This window comes from Tamandua tetradactyla, chromosome 5 (genome assembly GCF_023851605.1).
Source record: "Tamandua tetradactyla isolate mTamTet1 chromosome 5, mTamTet1.pri, whole genome shotgun sequence".
Taxonomy (NCBI): Eukaryota; Metazoa; Chordata; class Mammalia; order Pilosa; family Myrmecophagidae; genus Tamandua; species Tamandua tetradactyla.
This window is the reverse complement of record NC_135331.1, coordinates 157,125,501-157,143,825: the sequence shown is the minus strand read 5'-3', so window position 1 is coordinate 157,143,825 and position 18,325 is coordinate 157,125,501. Positions and strand designations below refer to the sequence as shown.

Here is an 18,325-nt window from a genome sequence, read left to right as displayed (position 1 = left end):
TATGATCCACAGTGTAGCAGACAGTAATGTTCATCACATATACTACATGATCCTTTACATTTCTCAGCCTCCTTTGCAGTTAAATTGGAGTCATGTGCCTATTCTGGTCAATGAGCTGTTGGAGGAAGTGACTGTGTTGTTTTTGATTAAAGGTTGCATACTTTCTTTAGATAGATTATAAGCCTGAAAGCAAAGAATGTCAAGATGGAGGAGTTGTGCATGGGACATGACTCTCAGGGGTGTGGACCTTCCTGGCAACGTGGGACAGAAATCTTAGAATGAGGTGGGACTCAGCATCCAAGAATTGAGAAAAACCCTAGAATGAGCTGAGACTCAGCATCAAGGGATTGAGAAAATCTTCTCCACCAAAAGGAGGAAGAGTGAAATGAGACAAAGTGTCCATGGTTGAGAGATTCCAAACAGAGTTGAGAGGTTATCCTGGAGGTTATTCTTACGCATTAAGTAGATATCACCCTGTTATTCAAGATGTAATGGAGAGTCTGGAGGGAAGTGCCTGAAAATGTAGAGCTGTGTTCAAGTAGCCATGTTTCTTGTAGATGATCGTATAATGATATAGCTTTCACAACGTGACTGTGTAATTGTGAAAACCTTGTGTCTGATGCTCCTATTATCTACCTTGTCAACAGACGAGTAGAACACATGGAATATAAATAAAATAAATAATAGGGGGAGCAAATGTTAAAATAAATTTAGTTTGAAATGCTAGTGATCAATGAAAGGGAGGGGTAAGGGGTATGGGATGTATAAATTTTTTTTCTGTTTTCATTTTATTTCTTTTTCTGAATAGATGCAAATGTTCTAAGAAATGATCATGATGATGAGTATGCAACTATGTGATGATATTGTGAATTACTGATTATATATGTAGAACGGAATGATCAAAAAAGGAATGTTTGCATTTGCTTGGTGTTTTTTGGTATTTAAAAAAATAAAAAATAAAATAAAATAAAAAGATGGAACAGCTGTAAGATAGAAACAGACTAGTTCCCTGAAGATCTGGAGGACTCCACCAAGAAGGGCAAGCTCACTCACTTTATGGAAGTCACATATAAAAAGAGACTTTATGGAAGTCACATATAAAATACTTTTATGTTAAATCATTGAGCTAAAGGGGGAAGGATGTTACCACATTTTAGCCTGGTCTAGTTTATCCAGACTAACTCACACAGTAATATATGCATTTCACATCTTGGAGCACTACATATGTCTATACATAATTGAATAAAAAATTGTAAAATGACAATTATCTTTCTTATTTCTGACATACTGTGAGCATTTCTATTCTACTTAATTTAAAAAAGTGTGTGCCACATTCACTAAAATAATTTCACATCTTATTTGTTCTCACGCTGTGGGAAAAATGTCTAAGTTGCCTCGGAAAACTGGTCTTCTATGAACAACTTCCAGGTGTGTCCAATTATTTAGAAAAATAATTAGTTTTGAAATAAATGCAATGTTACAATGATAATAGAAAAGGAAAATAAAGAAACATGATTTTATTTCATCTTATAAAATATTGCATTTTTTTTGCAGTATTTCTCTTTAATGCACATATATATGAAAATGTTTGGGGATGTTCTGCAAAACTGGTGGGTCTCAGGTATAAGAAGAAAACACTTGCTCTAAAAGTTTGCTCTTTTATCACTCCAAGAATTCCACTAAGAACGCATGGGGTTTGATGCCCGCGGGTCTTAGTAGGTCCGTGAAGCCAAAACAAAATTCATTTATTTCTCTTTTCAATCCCGCGGGGGATTAAAATCTAGTTAGAAAATTACCGTGCTTTATTACAATAACATCGAGAGGTCCTGTAGGCTTTGGATATAAACTAACCAATCAGAGCTAGACGCTTCTCCCACGTTAGCCTAGCAGAAGCGCCAACCTTACAGGCTTTAGGCCCGAATCTATGAAGCTCTCGCGAGAGCCTTCCGTCCGCCGTGACCCTTCGTAAGCACCAATACCAACTCCGGCGCGGCCACATGTCGTCTCCTCCCCGCCGGTTTCCTCCGCTACCATGGGGCGGGCCGGAACTTTTGTCCTTAGGAACGCGTTTACGCAGCAGCGTGTTGTCGGCCGGCATCTATGAGAACAAGGTGCCGTCCTCTTCCTCTTGCCGTAGCCGCCGCGGAGCGGAGCCGAGCTGATCAGATAGAAGAGTGCGGTTACCCGGCGGGCTGGGTCTATGGTCGCTCCGCGGGCCGCTCCGCCGGCTGGTGTTTTTTTATCAGGGCAAGCTGTGTTCCATGGCTGGGAACTTTTGGCAGAGCTCCCACTAGTAAGTGTTCTCGGTTTTCCCGCCCAGGGTCCGCTTTTGGAGGGCGATGAGGATGGGGCCTGCCACTTCTCGCAGCCTGGATCCCGGTTCTTGGCCCAAGCGCGGCAAGGTCTTCCCGAGAGGTGGCAGCGGCCGGAAGCGGGATTCGCTTTTCAGAGGCTACTCTCCTCTCCCCGCCCCCTGACCGGGTTTTGGGGGAAGGATCTGTGAGCTGAAGAATGGGTCTAGGAGCGATCCCCGGAAAGCATGGTTAGGAGTGTAATTTAAGGTTGTTGGATTAGCTAGGCCCGTGGGGATAGGATGGTATGAGCACATGTATGGAAAGTGTGTTTCAGTTCTGGACTGTGAATCTGGCTCCTCAGGATAGGTGATGCTCGCTTTTGCTTGGAAACTCTCAGAGAATGGGACAGTCGTTATCCCTCTTCTCTTGAGTGGATTTAATAATACTCCAAGGAGAGGAGGGAGTCCAGTTTGTTTCTGCTCGTTAATTGATTCCTGCCACTACTCTATGCCTAGATGGAGTTTTATGCTGGTAAGGTATAGGGCAGGTGCTCTGAAACTGTATCTGTTTCTTTAGTCTGTCTTGTATTTTGTTTTATAAATATATTTTCCAGTGATTTTATATGCCGATTTCATTAACCTTTTTCATGAGTAGGTTTTTGTTTCTGTCAGCGACCATTGGAAGAGCTAGAGTAGTATTTAAAACATTTCTCTCTGAATACATTTGTTTAAGCAGGTAGGAAGATGGATGATGGACTTATTAAACATTGATTAGACTTTCCATGTGTAGGTGAAAGATGAACCGAACCCGATAAAGAAAAATGTATCTTAGAGTAAGTAATTTTTAGTACTTAGCATTAGGAACTGTAACTTTAAGATTCTGTGACTAATATCAGTTCTTTTTGTTCATTTCCCTCTCCCCCCTTTTTTTGGCCCTTTACAGAGGGGGAAAAAAGGAACAATGGGCTTGGAAAACTGTTTTCAGAAAAGCAGGTTTTTCTCTTATCCTAAAGCGATTGGAGATGAAATGTTGTAAGAGCTACACTTCTGATTGTTGCCATTTTTATTTTGTGTTTTCCACTCGCTGAAATAATTGCTTGGGCAAAGTTAAAATATAGAAAGTTTAGTCTACTAAACTTTGTAGACTTTGAAGAAAGCTGAAAGAACTGTTGATTGTGAAAAGTTAGAGCAGTTTTTCAACTTAAAAAAGTAGATCCTGCCCCCTTTTTTGATATGCATTCTTAATATGATTTTATTTGCTGTTGTCCTTATTAAAACAATCGTTTTTTACTTCTCGGATGCAAAATTATAATGTGAAATGTGCTTTTTAAAAACCGTACCTACCTCCCAATTCAGTATTCCTGGGGGAAGGAACCTCTTTACCTCACTCAACTCCCTTAAGAATCATGGAGTCCCTGATCTGCAAAAGGTGACAAGTATGAAAGACAAGACAATCAAGTCTGGAAAAACAGGATTATGATAAGTCACTGCTTTAGGTACACAGCAAAGATTTTGGTGAAAGAGGAAAGTTGACATGCATCTCTGAAATCAGCATGGCAATTTTTTTAGTAGCACATGAAATAATGCTGAGTCTTACAATGAATGGAATCCTTGATTTGAAGAAATACAGTATTTATTAATTTGTTTTTTCCTCCCTTTAAAGTGCTGAGGGGAAAACTTTTTAAAGATTTTGTGAAATTTATCTCATAAAAGGACTTTGTGGAGATAAAATTAATGATAATCCCAGAATAGAGCACATCACATTCTACTCCAGAAAATTTAAGTAGAGCAAAACACATCTTCTGATGATACGGCTGTGAAACTGGCACTAAATAAATGTTTGCTGGTTGCTCAAATAAATGAAATGAGCAGGTAACAAAAATAACCAAATTTGGTTACTTTATTGTATCAAAAAGTAAACTGAAAATACAGTTACATTGTATCTAGAAAATAACATGAGATCAGTATATATCCATATCTATGGAACATAGCCAAAACTGAACTTTACAAGAAAATTAACATCCTGAATAAAAATAAGCCAAATACTCTATTTAAGATTATTAAAAATAAAATTGACATATAAACCTAAGGAAAACAGAAAGAAGGACTTAACACATACTAGTGTATTGAAAAGGGGAAAAGAGGTCAGATTTTAAGAGCTGGTTCTTTTAAAGGGAAAACTAAAACAGTAGACCAGAAACTATTGCTAGATGTATCAAGGAGAAAAAAGAATGTTCTAAAAATACAAAATGACATTTAATAAAATTTAGCATGTATTCTTGATTAAATTTCTTACTAAAACAGAAATAGGATGCTTCCTTAATATGATTAAAACAGCAAAGCATCAGCAAGAGATAGTTTAATGGTGAAACATTAGCAAAATTAGGGTACCTATTCAACATTCTGCAAATGCTAGTCAATGCAGTTAATAAAATGAGATAAAAACAAAATTATATTTAGAGATAATTAATTGGAAAACTGAGTTCATTGAAAGTTGTTAGAGACAGTACAGATTTCAGGTGATCAGTTACAAAACAAACTTAAAGGCTTTTTACTAAATAAATGATAGAAAAATGTCAGTCACAGTAGCAACAGAAAATATAAAGTACTTAAGAAAAAACTAATGTACAAGACCTATAGAAAGTTTGAACTTTAATATTATTTTTTTAAGTATTTGATGTTGTATGTCTGAAATAGTATGGCATCGAAATAGGAAGAACAAAGGAAAAATAAGTTATACAAAGATCCAAATATATTATATTATTATTATATAAATCAGGAGATGCTTTGATGTCATTTGAGTAACCATTTGACAAAACAGCTGGATCCCTATATAACACTGTTATCAGAATAACTTTCAGATAGATCGCAAATTGAAAGAAAAAAGCTTCAAGAGTATTAAAAATATATATGGATGTATAGAGAGAGAGAGAAAAAAAGAATTTTTGTTTGTTTTTTAAAATAACTTTGTATCAGTGATGGTTTCCCAAGCATGGCAGACAATTTCAAAAGTAATGGTTAGATGATTGCTAAACCAGATAAACCCTGTAATCCATAGTTACCAGTCTCTCCAAGAGTATCAACTAGTTGTATCCCTGTACCCCATAATGTTGACACCCCTTTTCAACATGAAGAAGTTAGAATGGCCATTGCCTAAATTCCTAAAAAGTGAGAGAAGGATCAAAAGAGAAGGAGGAGTTGTACTAGAGAAGACAGGATTGAACAAATGAGTATGACTACTGAATTATTATATTAATATTTCTTTTTAGTCTCCAGTGTCTTAGAGTAGCTAGATGGAAACACCTGAAATGGAACTGTGACCTATACCATACTTCTTTGAAATTTGTCCTGAAAGTACTTGTTAAAATGTACTTTGAAATTTATTGCTTTCTTTATATATGTTATATTTCACAATAAAAAATGTAAAAAAAATGAAGTTTGGGTAAATTTGAATAAATGATTCATAAAAATCATTGAATAAATTATTCAAATTTCTAGTTACAACTGATTAAATGTTGAAGAACCATGATGAACTTGAGGAAAATGTGTGCAGGATATTTGATGAATGATTTATTTCCGATAATAGATAAATTTTGGATCTGAAGAATCTCTTAATCATAGAATGTTACTATCCAATTAAGAAAATCGTCGTATTAGAATTACAGTGTAACAAAGAAGAAATAAATTTGGCCTACGAAGGCATGGAAAGATATTTAACCACAAAATAAACTCAGAAAAAAGTCCTGTCAATATACATCTTGTTCCTTTTAAATTGTAAAGTATTTGAAAGATTAACAGTAACCCATAGAGTTAATATTTTAAGACATGCTGATGAACTGTTAATAGGAATAGAAACCAGTATATAACTTTTATGAAGGGCAAACTGATAGTGCATTTCAAAGTTAACAGCAAAACTGACCCATCAGCTCAACTTCTAAGAATTTATTTCAGGTGGATTATTAATGAAATGTGCAAATATGAATGACAAAGATATTCGTTAAAGCATAATTTGTAATAGTGAAAAATGATAACCTCTGTGCCATCAGATATGGGATTGGTTAAATAAATAATGACCCATTTGTAATGCTTTTAAGTGCCGTTTAAAAGGATGATGAATAACATATTCTTTGATAAAAAAAAGACTTTTCATACATACTGAAGACAAAAGGTTGAGAGTAGTTTTTTGGGGCCATGTCAATTTCATATCTGTGGTTAAAAATAATACTTTTGACTAGTGGCAGAAGAAGGCTATCATGTAATACATTTTGAAGACGCTCGTAACATGATTGTAATTTGTTAAGTAGGGAAATTAAATACCTTAATAAATCATGAACAGAGCAAAGGTACACTTCTTTGAATCTAAGGCACCAGCAATTTTAAGATGCGCCAGTATTTTATGTATCACTAAGAAAGAATAAACATGTTGCCAATTGAAATGCTAAGGTTATCGTTGATTGAAAGATGCATCTTGATACCAGTCCTAGAGTGAATGAAATACAGTATAAACTAGTGACAAGAGACCCAGGAGGAAGAGAGAAAAGATTAGACCTGATTTTTTTTCCCAGGGCGTATTTATATTTATTAGTGAGATAAATTTCAGTGTTTGAGTTTCAGTATTATGCCTTGTATTTTGTGCCTCTCAGAACATAAAACAACCCTGTACAGTCTCAGAATGTTATCTGTGACTTTAATTGACTTTTTTTTTTAGCATTGTCTTAATATCTTCTAGTTTGCAATGGATTTTGGATAAGCAAGATCTGCTGAAGGAGCGCCAAAAGGACTTAAAGTTTCTCTCAGAAGAGGAATATTGGAAATTACAAATATTTTTTACAAATGGTAAACTTTTTCTTCAGTTGGTTGAAGTGTTACAGTTGGTTATCTTAGAATTAAAAATTTTTATATGCTAATTTGTGATGAACTGTTTTAGTCCGTACTCAACATTTTAATTTATGCATGTATTCTTTTTTATATGTTTGTCTTTCTTTTTACTATGACATATAAATAAACTTTTTAATGAATTTTACATGTTAGAGGTATTCAAGACAATTCAAAAGTGTTAATCTCCTTAAGTCTTTATAATGCATTATTAAACCCAGTTTAATGTTTGGCTAAAGCAAAGTGCTTTGAGAATAAATGAGTCTTTTCTTTTTTTGTGTGGACACGCATCCTGGATCTCCGGCATGGCAGGCGAGAATTCTGCCACTGAGCCACTTGTCACACTGCCCTTAAATAATTTTTTTTTTTTTTTGGCATGGTCTGCAGGCTGAAATTGAACCCGGGACTCTGGCATGGCAGGCAAGAACCCTGGCACTGAGCCACCATTATACCGCCCATAAATGAGTCTTTTTTTATCCAAAGATTTATTAATCCACCTTTGCTTTAGAGGGAGTAGGATTTAAGAGTCAGAAGATCCTGGCTCTGTGAGATGGCAGCTTTAACACATGATTTTTTTGACCTTAAGTTTACTGTTCTACAAACCTAATTCTCAGTTGTTTTGAGGCTTGATTGTGTGTGTGTGTGTTTTTTTTAATAAAGTGGTAGTTGAAACTGCTTTGATAGATGTCTAATATTTTCTTTTTATCTTTATTATAAAGATAATAGGAAGAACATTAGAAATAAATAGAAAACAGAGGGGAAATAATTACTATTTAGTCTCCTTAATGCAAGAATAATTTTCACTAGGAAAATTTCTGTTTTTTTTTATGTACACATACATTTTTTTTAACAAATTTGCAAATCCCAGTCCTAGAACACTGATGTAAATAGAGCTTTGAAGCATATGTATATTTTTCCCTTTTTAAAAAGTGAATTTATTCACATGGAAATTATTGCTTAATGCTGCTATTGCTATAATGGTACCAGAAGAAACATTTAAAACCTTACTGTTTTCTTTTTAGTTATCCAAGCATTAGGTGAACATCTTAAATTAAGACAACAAGTTATTGCCACTGCTACAGTCTATTTCAAGAGATTTTATGCCAGGTAAGCCTGTTTTATTTTGAGAATATGCTATGCTTACTTGAAACTCTTATTCAATGTTGATTAACCTTAGTATAAATAAATCATATATTTGTGAGTTATCTTGAATTTTTCCCATTGAGTTTTCTATATGAATGACATTTAATTTTGTTTTATAATATTTTAGGTATTCTTTGAAAAGTATAGATCCTGTATTAATGGCTCCTACATGTGTGTTTTTGGCATCCAAAGTAGAGGTATGAAATAATTTTCTGTTCTTCATCAAAGTATAGTCAGTGTATGTTGGTTAATATGTCCCAGTTCCATGTTACCCTTGTAAAAGTAATAATAGATGGTGATTTTGCAAAATACTGAAATTAGTTCAAAATCAAACATATATGTATCTTTTTTTAAACATTTTTTAATTGTGAAATATACACAATAATGCAATAAATTTCAACATACATTTTAACAGGTAGTTAGGAAACGGATTTCGCAGTTTGATTTCAACATACATTTTAACAAGTAATTATGGAACAGATTTCACAGTTTGATACGAGTTACAGTTCCACAATTTCAGGTTTTTCCTTCTGACGCCTCCAAGACACTGGGGCCTGACAGAAATGTCAATATATTGATTCAGTAGTCATACTCATTTGTTAAATCCTATCTTCTCTGTTATACTCTTTAAATAACATATATACCTAAAAGCAATACATTTCAAAGTACATCACAACAAATAGTTGTAGAACAGATTTCACAGTTTGGTATGAGTTACAATTTCAGGATATTAGGTTATTATTTCTAGCTGCTCAGAGGTACTGGAGGCTAAAAGAAATATCAGTAAAATGATTCAGCACTCATCTTTTAAAACCAACTTTCTCTGTATAACTCCACCATCACCTCACACTCTGTAGGGGTATTTAGGCTATGCTCATTCTAATTTTTTTTTTTTAACTTTTTTTATTATATAGTATAAGATATATGCAAAGCAAAGAAATAAAAAAGCAATCATTTTCAAAGCACTCTTCAAAAAGTGGTTACAGGATAGATCCCAGAGTTTGTCCTGGGCTACCATATGATCCTTTCATATTTTTCCTTCTAGCTGCTCCAGAATATGGGATGCTAGGGGACTTAAATACTTTTTTTATCATCACAATTGACTTTTTTTCCTTCCTTTTTTGTGAACAATAACATATATACAAAAAAGCTATAAATTTCAAAGCACGGCACCACAATTAGTTATAGAACATGTTTCAGACTTTGGCATGGGTTATAATTTCACAATTTGGGGTTTTTACTTCTTGCTGCTCTAAAATACTGGAGACTAAAAGAGATATCAATTTAATATGATTCAGCATTCATATTCATTTGTTAAGTCCTGTCTTCTATATGTAATTCTATGTATCTTTATTTTATGTGTCATATAACAAATACTTATATAGCACTTAATATGTCCCAAACACTACTCTAGTCCTTTTACGAATACTATGTGATTTAATCTTCTTAATAAATTATAAGTTTGATGTTTAGTAGTATTGCCCCTATTTTACAAATGAGAAAATTGAGGCCCAGAAAGTTTAAGAAACTTGCCCAAGATCAAGCAACTGGTAAGTGGTAGAGCCAGTACTTGAACCCTGAGAGTCTGGCTCCTGATCCCTATCCTCTTAATTGCTTTGTCTTCTGCCTCTAAGATGTTTGACACTAAACAGTAGTCAGTAACGCCATAGCTTCTCTATTGCACTTTGAAAGGTCCCTCCTCCACATGCTTTCTATGTCCTACTGTCTTACCTCCCTGCCTTCTGTTGATTGTTAAGTTTGGGTGGGGAGGACAGAGAAATTAGATGAATGAGAGAAAAGAGGTAGGAACTTGTAGCTGAGACTGAATCTCTGCTCAGTATATTTACCTTTCTAGTGTTTTTCAGAGAGCTCAGATAAAATCCAGATAGTAATAGCAGCTATTGACTGTTTCTCATCAGATAATCCATGCTATCTTTAGTGTTCTGAAACCTTTACATTATGTTCATATTTTGGGGCATTATTAGAATAGTAATTGTGTTGTTGAATGTGATTTTAACCAAGTAAGTTTACATTCTTTTTGGTATCCATTTTGATTTAATTTTGCTTTAGCTGTTACCTAGCATTATCCATGATATCCTTCCTACCTGTTACCTAAATAATGGGAATTCACTGCACTAGAAATAATATTACGAGAAATATTAGATATTTCTAGATGTTTAAAGTTTTGCTGCTTGTAGGTGGTTAATTAAGGAGGAACAGTTTTGTTAAGTTCTTTAAAGGAAAGGAAAGTATTTTATAAAAGGCTTTTATTATGGGGTGGCTTTTCTAAATATTACTATATAATTTTATATATGTGAAACATAACCAGAATGGGATACCAAGACAAAATATAAACTTCTATTCTTGTAAGAAAATAAAATCTTGGGGATTTAAATTTGTCTTGTTTGTCAAATATCTTTTGTTATGTGATTTACTGAATAGAACTTTGTTATATGATTCACTGAGTGAAAATTTTCACATAAGAATTTTGGTTAAAGAAATAAGTAGTACTGTAAAAAAAGTATTATTTCAGATTAGTTAAAGCATTTTGAAATCTATAACTACAACCAAATCTTTCTGTATTTTGTTCAGTTGTATGAGAATTATATAGAAATGGTGCTTAAGGCAACGTCTCAGGCATTTACTTTTTAATTTGTTATAATTGAATATTTAAAAATATAAATATATATAAGCACATACATACATACACAAAAAGATGTAGGTTAGATCACAAACTTGAGACTTCCGGGTCAAGATGGTGGCTTAACAACGTGCGCATTTTAGTTTGTCCTCCAGAACAACTACCAAATAACCAGAAACAGTACAGAACAGCTCCTGGGGCCACGTCAGTGACCAGACACACAGCATATCCCAATCTTGACCAGCTGGACCAGCTGCGAGCACCCCCTAGAACCGAGAGTTCCCAAAGCTGCGGCGGCCGGCGCCCCTCCCCCACAGGCTGCTTCCCAGAGGGGAAAGGAAAGGACTTAACCAGAAGCAGGGACTGGACACAAGCAAACACCAATTGTGGAACTAATTAACAAATTCTGACTACTAAAAATAGGTCCCCACCTTAGGTGAACCTGATCAAAGTGGAGGTTGCTCATTTTTGCCCCGGCACCAAGGGGGCAGGACTGACAGAAAAAGGGGGAAAAAAAAAAAGAAGGAAACAGGTTTTTGTGGCTGTGTATCTACAAAGGCTTGACTGCCTCTGGATATAGCGGCAGGACTTTTCAGGCTGCACCTGCCCCAGGCATAGGCAGAACTGAGCTCTTTTGGGGACTTATCTGGAGCCTGTGCCTTCCCCAGGGGAGGGGTGAAGCCCCACCCAGGTGGAATCCCTCCATCAAGGAATTCAGGCCCCAGGGCTTGGTAATTTGAAGCCATTAAAACCAGCCTACAACCTCTCCTCTGTCTCCACCACACCCCCAGCAGGGAGAGTCTGCCAAAGTTAAAGGTACCGCATCATCTTATGCTGTGGGACCTGCAGTCAGACAAGCGCCACACACAGGGCAGGATAAGAAAAACAGAGTTCAGAGACTTCACAGGAAAGTCTTTCAACCTGCTGGGTCTCACCCTAAGGGAAAACCGATGCAGGTGACTCTTTCCTCCTGATAGGAGGCCAGTTTGGTCTGGGAAAATCTGGCTGGGGTCTATAATATCTAAGTAGACCCTCCTAAGTATGTATGTGTGTGGGGGGGAAGGCACCACACAAGCAGGGCAAGAAACAAGAAACCAAGAACTGAAAAATTCTCCTCTGTTAAACAAAACTTAAGCTAAAGGTCCAGATAAAGCTGAACGGAATGTCAAAGAACAGATAGACAACAAATTCATCCAGCAAGAAAACCCTAGATAAAAGAAGTGAAAGCAATCTCCAGAATAAACCAATTAAGGTAATTAAATGCCTAGACACCAGCAAAAAATAACAAATCACACTAGAAAATTGAAGATATGGCCCAGAGGAACAAACCAACAATTCAAATGACATACAGGAGCTGAAGCAATTAATTCAGAATATACGAACAGGCATGGAAAACCTCATAAAAAACAAATCAGTGAATTGAGGGAGGATATAAGGAAGGCAAGGAAAGAACAAAAAGAAGAAACTGAAAGTCTGAAAAAACAAATCACAGAACTTATGGGAATGAAAGACACAGTAGAAGAGATGAAAAAAACAATGGAAACCTACAATGGTAGATTTCGAGAGACAGAACATAGGATTTCTGAACTGGAGGATGGAACATCTGAAATCCGACAAGAAACAGAAACTATAGGGAAAAAAATGGAAAAATATGAGCAGGGACTCAGGGAATTGAAAGACAATATGAAGCGCACGAATATACATGTTGTGGGTGTCCCAGAAGGAGAAGAGAAGGGAAAAGGAGGAGAAAAACTAATGGAGGAAATTATCACTGAAAATTTCCCAACTCTTATGAAAGACTTAAAATTACAGATCCAAGAAGTGCAGCGTACCCCAAAGAGAATAGATCCAAATAGACATACTCCAAGACATTTAATAATCAGAATGTCAGAGATCAAAGAGAAAGAGAGCATCTTGAAAGCAGCAAGAGAAAAGCAAGCCATCACATACAAGGGAAGCCCAATAAGACTATGTGCAAATCTCTCAGCAGGAACCAGGGAGGTGAGAAGACAGTGGGATAATATATTTAAATTATTAAAAGAGAAAAACTGCCAACCAAGAATTCTATATCCAGCAAAATTGTCCTTCAAAAATGAGGGAGAAATTAAAACATTTTCAGACCAAAAATCACTGAGAGAATTTGTGACCAAGAGACCAGCTCTGCAAGAAATACTAAAGGGAACACTAGAGACAGATACGAAGACAGAAGAGAGAGGTGTGGAGAAGAGTGTAGAAAGGAAGACTATGAGTAAAGGTAAAAAGAAGGAAAATTAGATATGACATATAAAATCTAGAAGGCAAAATAGTAGAAGAAAGCACTACCCATGCAGTAATAACACTGAATGTTAATGGATTAAACTCTCCAATCAAAAGACATAGTCTGGCAGAATGGATTAAAAAACAGGACCCATCTATATGCTGTCTCTACTCAAAGGACACGAGGCCAAGGACACAAGTGGACATTTACACACCAATGTTTATAGCAGCATTATTAACAATTACCAAGAGATGGAAACAGCCAAAATGTCCATCAACAGACAGTTGGCTAAACAAACTGTGACATTTACATAAGATGGAATATTATGCAGCTGTAAGACAGAATAAAGTTATGAAGTATGTAACAACATGAATGGACCTTAAGGACTTTATGCTGAGTGTGATTAGCCAGAAACAAAAGGACAAATACTGTATGGTCTCACTGATATGAACTGACATTAGTGAATAAACTTGGAATATTTCCTTGGTAACAGACCATCAGGAGATAGAAATAGGGTAAGATATTGGGTAATTGGAGCTGAAGGGATACAGATTGTGCAACAGGACTGAATATAAAAACTCAGAAATGGACAGCACAATATTACCTAACTGTAATACAGTTATGTTAAAACACTGGATGAAGCTGCATATGAGAATGATAGAGGGAGGAGGACTGGGGCATAAATGAAACCACAAAGAAAGATAGACAATAAAGATTGAGATGGTGTAATCTAAAAAAAAATAAAAAAGATGTAGGTTAAAGGTAGTTGACTAGACTAGATATATAGTTTCTTTTGTTGATAAGGAACTAATCTTGATTCCTCTGTTTTAAAATTAAGTGAAGACTTTTGGAATCTTATAAGGTTAATATGAAATTAAATGAGACAATATATGGAAGGTGGGTCAACTGATAAATGTTAATTATTTTTTATAGTATGGTATATTAAGTTAAAAGGAGAAGTGGGAACTGACATTGGAGGCTTACACTGTATCATACTTGTCTCCATGTTCTGAAAAGTATACTAATTGCTTGGATGGTCTTTCTATGGTTTTGTTAACGTTTATCTTTTCCAGATATTCAGCTGTTTTATTTTACTTGTTTCTTAGCCCAGGTTCAGTCGAAAAGGAAGCATACTTGATGTTTATTCTTGCAATTACATGTAAAATCTAAAAAACTTCATTAAAATTTGTCTTAAGTTGTAATTTTAAGGAATGATAATACATTTAGAGATTTATTTAAGCACTTGAGAACTCAGGAAGATGAGCAGAGTTTAAATGTGGTGGGAACATAGGAAGTACTTTATTTTGAATAGATCTTAGATACCCTTGTGTTCATTTGGTTAATATTATGTACATGATCTCATCCATTTTTCCTTCTCTAGGAATTTGGAGTAGTTTCAAATACAAGATTGATTTCTGCTGCTACTTCTGTATGTAAGTGCAAAATGTATATCCTGCTCTAAGGAGGTAATTCTCAAGAAAGCTCTATTGGACATAGATGTTTTTCAGATTATAAATCCTATGAGAGTTTAGTTGCATTTATTTTAAATATCCCAGGACACATTTATGGTTAGTGTGTTTTGCTAAAAATGAAGTTAAAATGTGGATGGTTTTTGTTTTAACCACTAAACATTATTACCTCTAAGATACTACTTTTAGTATTAAAAATGGATAGTAATCATAAATCCAGAGAATTAATACAGTGGCTCTTAATTTTCCAATAAGCATAGAGATCATCTCCTAAGTTTGTTGTATTTTATCACTTTCTGATGACTAACCATTATATCATTCTTGTGGGTGAAGTTAAGCATTTCTTTAGCAACTGTATAATGTACCTCTTTACTAGGGAATTATGTGTATTTCCCCCCATATTGAAAAACATGGCACAGATAAAAATGCTGACTCTAGTCAGAGTTGAATTTTAGCCCCTGTTCTGAATCTAAGCAGCTGCATAATCTTGAGCAAGTTGCTTTATGTCTTTATTTTTAAAAGTTGGGGGCTTACTGCCTGTGAGTCATGACATGAAAGGAGATAACATTGTCATCTGTACTGTACACAAAATATTAACATGCTGTGCTCCATCTTCATAGGTCAAGCAAAAAAGGCATCACTTAACTAAAGATAGTTCAGACTGTCTTTTTTTTTTTTTTTTTTTTAATTTCTGTGATCTACCTAAGAGCAGCAGGGAATGCTTTTTGTGTTTTTAAGTTTGTGAGCCAAACTGACTAATCTTCATATTTTTGGATCATTCTCCTTTCTGAGACAATGTAATTATCTAATTCATTGCATGCAATTAACTGCTCTAATAATATCTTGATCTATTAAGGATAGTAGATTAGTAATCAGTTGTACTATAGAATTTAGTATACCCAGCATACATGACATTAATGAAGTACTGAATTGCCCTTTAGAGATTCCAATTATTAAAAATTGTGAAATGATTGGAAGGAAATTTACCAGGACATTAGTGGTACTTATCTCTGGGTAGATTACAAGTAAAGTGCCTTATTTTCCTAAGTCTCTGCTTTCCAGATATCTTGAAGGTATTTATTTTTAAAAGTAAGATACCTTACCAAAGTTTGTTCATTGATATTTTTCATAGCAAAAATACGTTAATAAGAGTGTTTGGTTATCAGTAATAGGAAAGTTTTACAGTAAACTATTATATTCATTAGATAAATTTTATAGTATATTATATAGGCCCGAACCACCTGGGTTTCAAATTTTAGTTCCAATGCATTCTGTGTGACAAGTTGAGTCACATAGAAATGTAAATGAATTGCAACAAGTGAATGGTGAGTGAAGAAATAGTGGAAAAGAATTCTTGCCTGGCTAAGATCAAATAATAGAGGGCTTTCAGTGCTAGCTAAAGCTATCTGCTGTTTGTTCTCTTGTCAATGTTTTAACCTTCGAAAACAGTTTTTAAATGTGAAGGTGATACCAGAATTGTGCATTAGGAAGATAAGTCTGGTAGAGTTATGTAAGAATGATTGGAGAACAGTGTGAGTAGAAGGAGATAAATTTTGGCGTTGCTGAAGTTAGCCAGGTGAGCATTAATGAAGGCTTAAACTAATATACTGGCAGCCAGTGAGGAGAACAGGCAGATCAGATTTGAACAGTAGTGTCAGCAAGTCCTGGGAAGAGAAAGCTCTCTTAGGGGTGTCGAAAACAGTTTTTGAGGGAAATTGAGGTGATACTGGGAAAGGAGAATAAATGGATCTTGGAAAGAATTTAATTTTGGACATTCCAAGTGTAAATATAACAGTAGAACATCCTTGTAAAAATGTGAGCCCAATGATAGAAATTTTGGATTTAATAAATTTTTAAAAAGTGATAGCATTGCGCTGTTTTGTGTTGCAATGAAGAAGATGAGAACAACAAAAAAAGACCTTGGATTAGTGATCTTTGAGAGAAAATAATGTCATTAGACACATGGGGGTAGGGGTAGAAGCCAGATTGCAAGGAATTAAGACATGAATAGCTGCTGAGAAAAGAAGCTGATTTGAAATAACCTCATTGAGGAAAGTAGGTGAAAGGTGCTGACCTGAGTAACTTTGGAAATAGAGTTTATAAAACTAAAGACAGAAAGAACTGCACGTAAGCATTATATATATCCTTGATGAAGTTTGCTTCCCACAGAGGTATGTGATAACAGTTCTTTTACTGATATCCTTGATAAAGTTTACTTCCCACGGAGGTATGTGATAACAATTCTTTTACTGTCATACATGTATACTGGAATTAAACAAGTAAGTGGGGTGGTGGGATTTACAGATAAGCAAGGGAAGGAGCCTAGAATGTGATCCACATAGTAATGGTCTGGAATTGGAGATCAATATTAACTCATTTGCAGCTTAATATCAATAGAGATAATTACCTAAAATATTTATAGGTATGTGTTTGTATAAAGGACATTTGACACATATATTCTTTGCTCTGTCAGCTACAAGCAGTGACATCCTAGTAATAATGAGCACATTTAGTGCCCAGATCATGGTTTCTGATATCATACAAGATGAGCCTGGAACATCTTGTAGTATCAGAAGTAAAGAAGTACTGGGGAAAAAAGAAAAAAAAAAAAAAAGCCCGCTTTGATGGGATTTATTAATGGGCCACAGGAGCAAGTTCCCAGCGATCAATGCTAAAACAATTTGAGCAGTAAAATAAACTAGTATTGAGTTGTAACCCAGAATACAAACTAAATATCTTGAATCCATATTGATGTAAATAAATAATTAAATAAATGTGAGAGAACAGACAACTCTCCCTGCAGAAGAGTTCCAAATAATTTATGTAGACACTCTGCCCTGAAGTAGAGGGAGCATAAATTTTCACTCCTTAGATGTGGGCTGCATCTAGTGACTTCTTTCCAAAATGTGCGTATAGAAAGGGAGGGAAAATATTAACTTTAGAGTAGAGAAGTATACAAACACTACTTCAGACAAGTGATCAAGATCAGTCAACATCAGTAGTCATAAATCATATTAATAATATACTTGATATCATGTCATGAAAATGACACTTTACCTCTGTGATCTTCCTCCCCCAAAATCTGTAACCGCGGTCTGATCATAGGAAAAAACATCAGATATGTTCCAATAGAGAGACAGCCTACAATATACCTGTCCAGCACTCTTAAAAACTGTCGGGGTCATCAAAACCAAGGAAAGTCTGAAACATTGTCACAACTAAGAGTAGCCTAACGAGACGTAGCAACTAACTAACAAGACGTAGCAACTAAAAGTAATGTAATATGCTGGCAGAAAAGAGACGTTAGGTAAAACTAAAAAAAGTGAGTAAACTATGGATTTTAGTTAATAATAATTTATCAGTGTTGGTTTATTAATTGTAACCAATGTACCACACTAATGAAAGATGTTAACAGTAGAAGAAACTGGGTAGGGATGTGTTATATGGAAACTTCTATCTACTTAGAATATGAAATGGTCCTAAAAATAAAGTCTTTTTTAAAAAACAGAATTAGGTTAAGGTTCATTTCATTTTTTTTAATTTGAACATATTAGTGATGGGACAGATTTACTGGAGAAGGAAAGAAAAGCTGAAAAAAATAGTGGGAATTATTAATTGAGTAGATGGAATCAAATGCATAAGTATTA

At 35.0% G+C, this 18,325-nt stretch overlaps 1 protein-coding gene across 5 annotated transcripts in view; it reads left to right on the top strand.

Moving 5' to 3' along the window:
• Window positions 1-1,978: 1,978 nt before the first annotated feature.
• Window positions 1,979-18,325, top strand: part of CCNC (cyclin C) — a 30,083-nt gene continuing 13,736 nt past the window's right edge. For 2 of the 5 annotated variants that reach the window (XM_077162483.1, XM_077162484.1), the window contains exons 1-5: window positions 1,979-2,293; window positions 7,023-7,129; window positions 8,191-8,275; window positions 8,439-8,508; window positions 14,591-14,642. In XM_077162483.1, the coding sequence (XP_077018598.1) occupies window positions 2,262-2,293; window positions 7,023-7,129; window positions 8,191-8,275; window positions 8,439-8,508; window positions 14,591-14,642 (346 nt within the window). In that variant the 5' untranslated portion in view covers window positions 1,979-2,261. Of the gene's footprint in view, window positions 2,294-3,096; window positions 3,127-7,001; window positions 7,130-8,190; window positions 8,276-8,438; window positions 8,509-14,590; window positions 14,643-18,325 lie in introns of those variants that run through there. The other 3 variants (XM_077162481.1, XM_077162482.1, XM_077162485.1) reach the window with 2 other exon arrangements.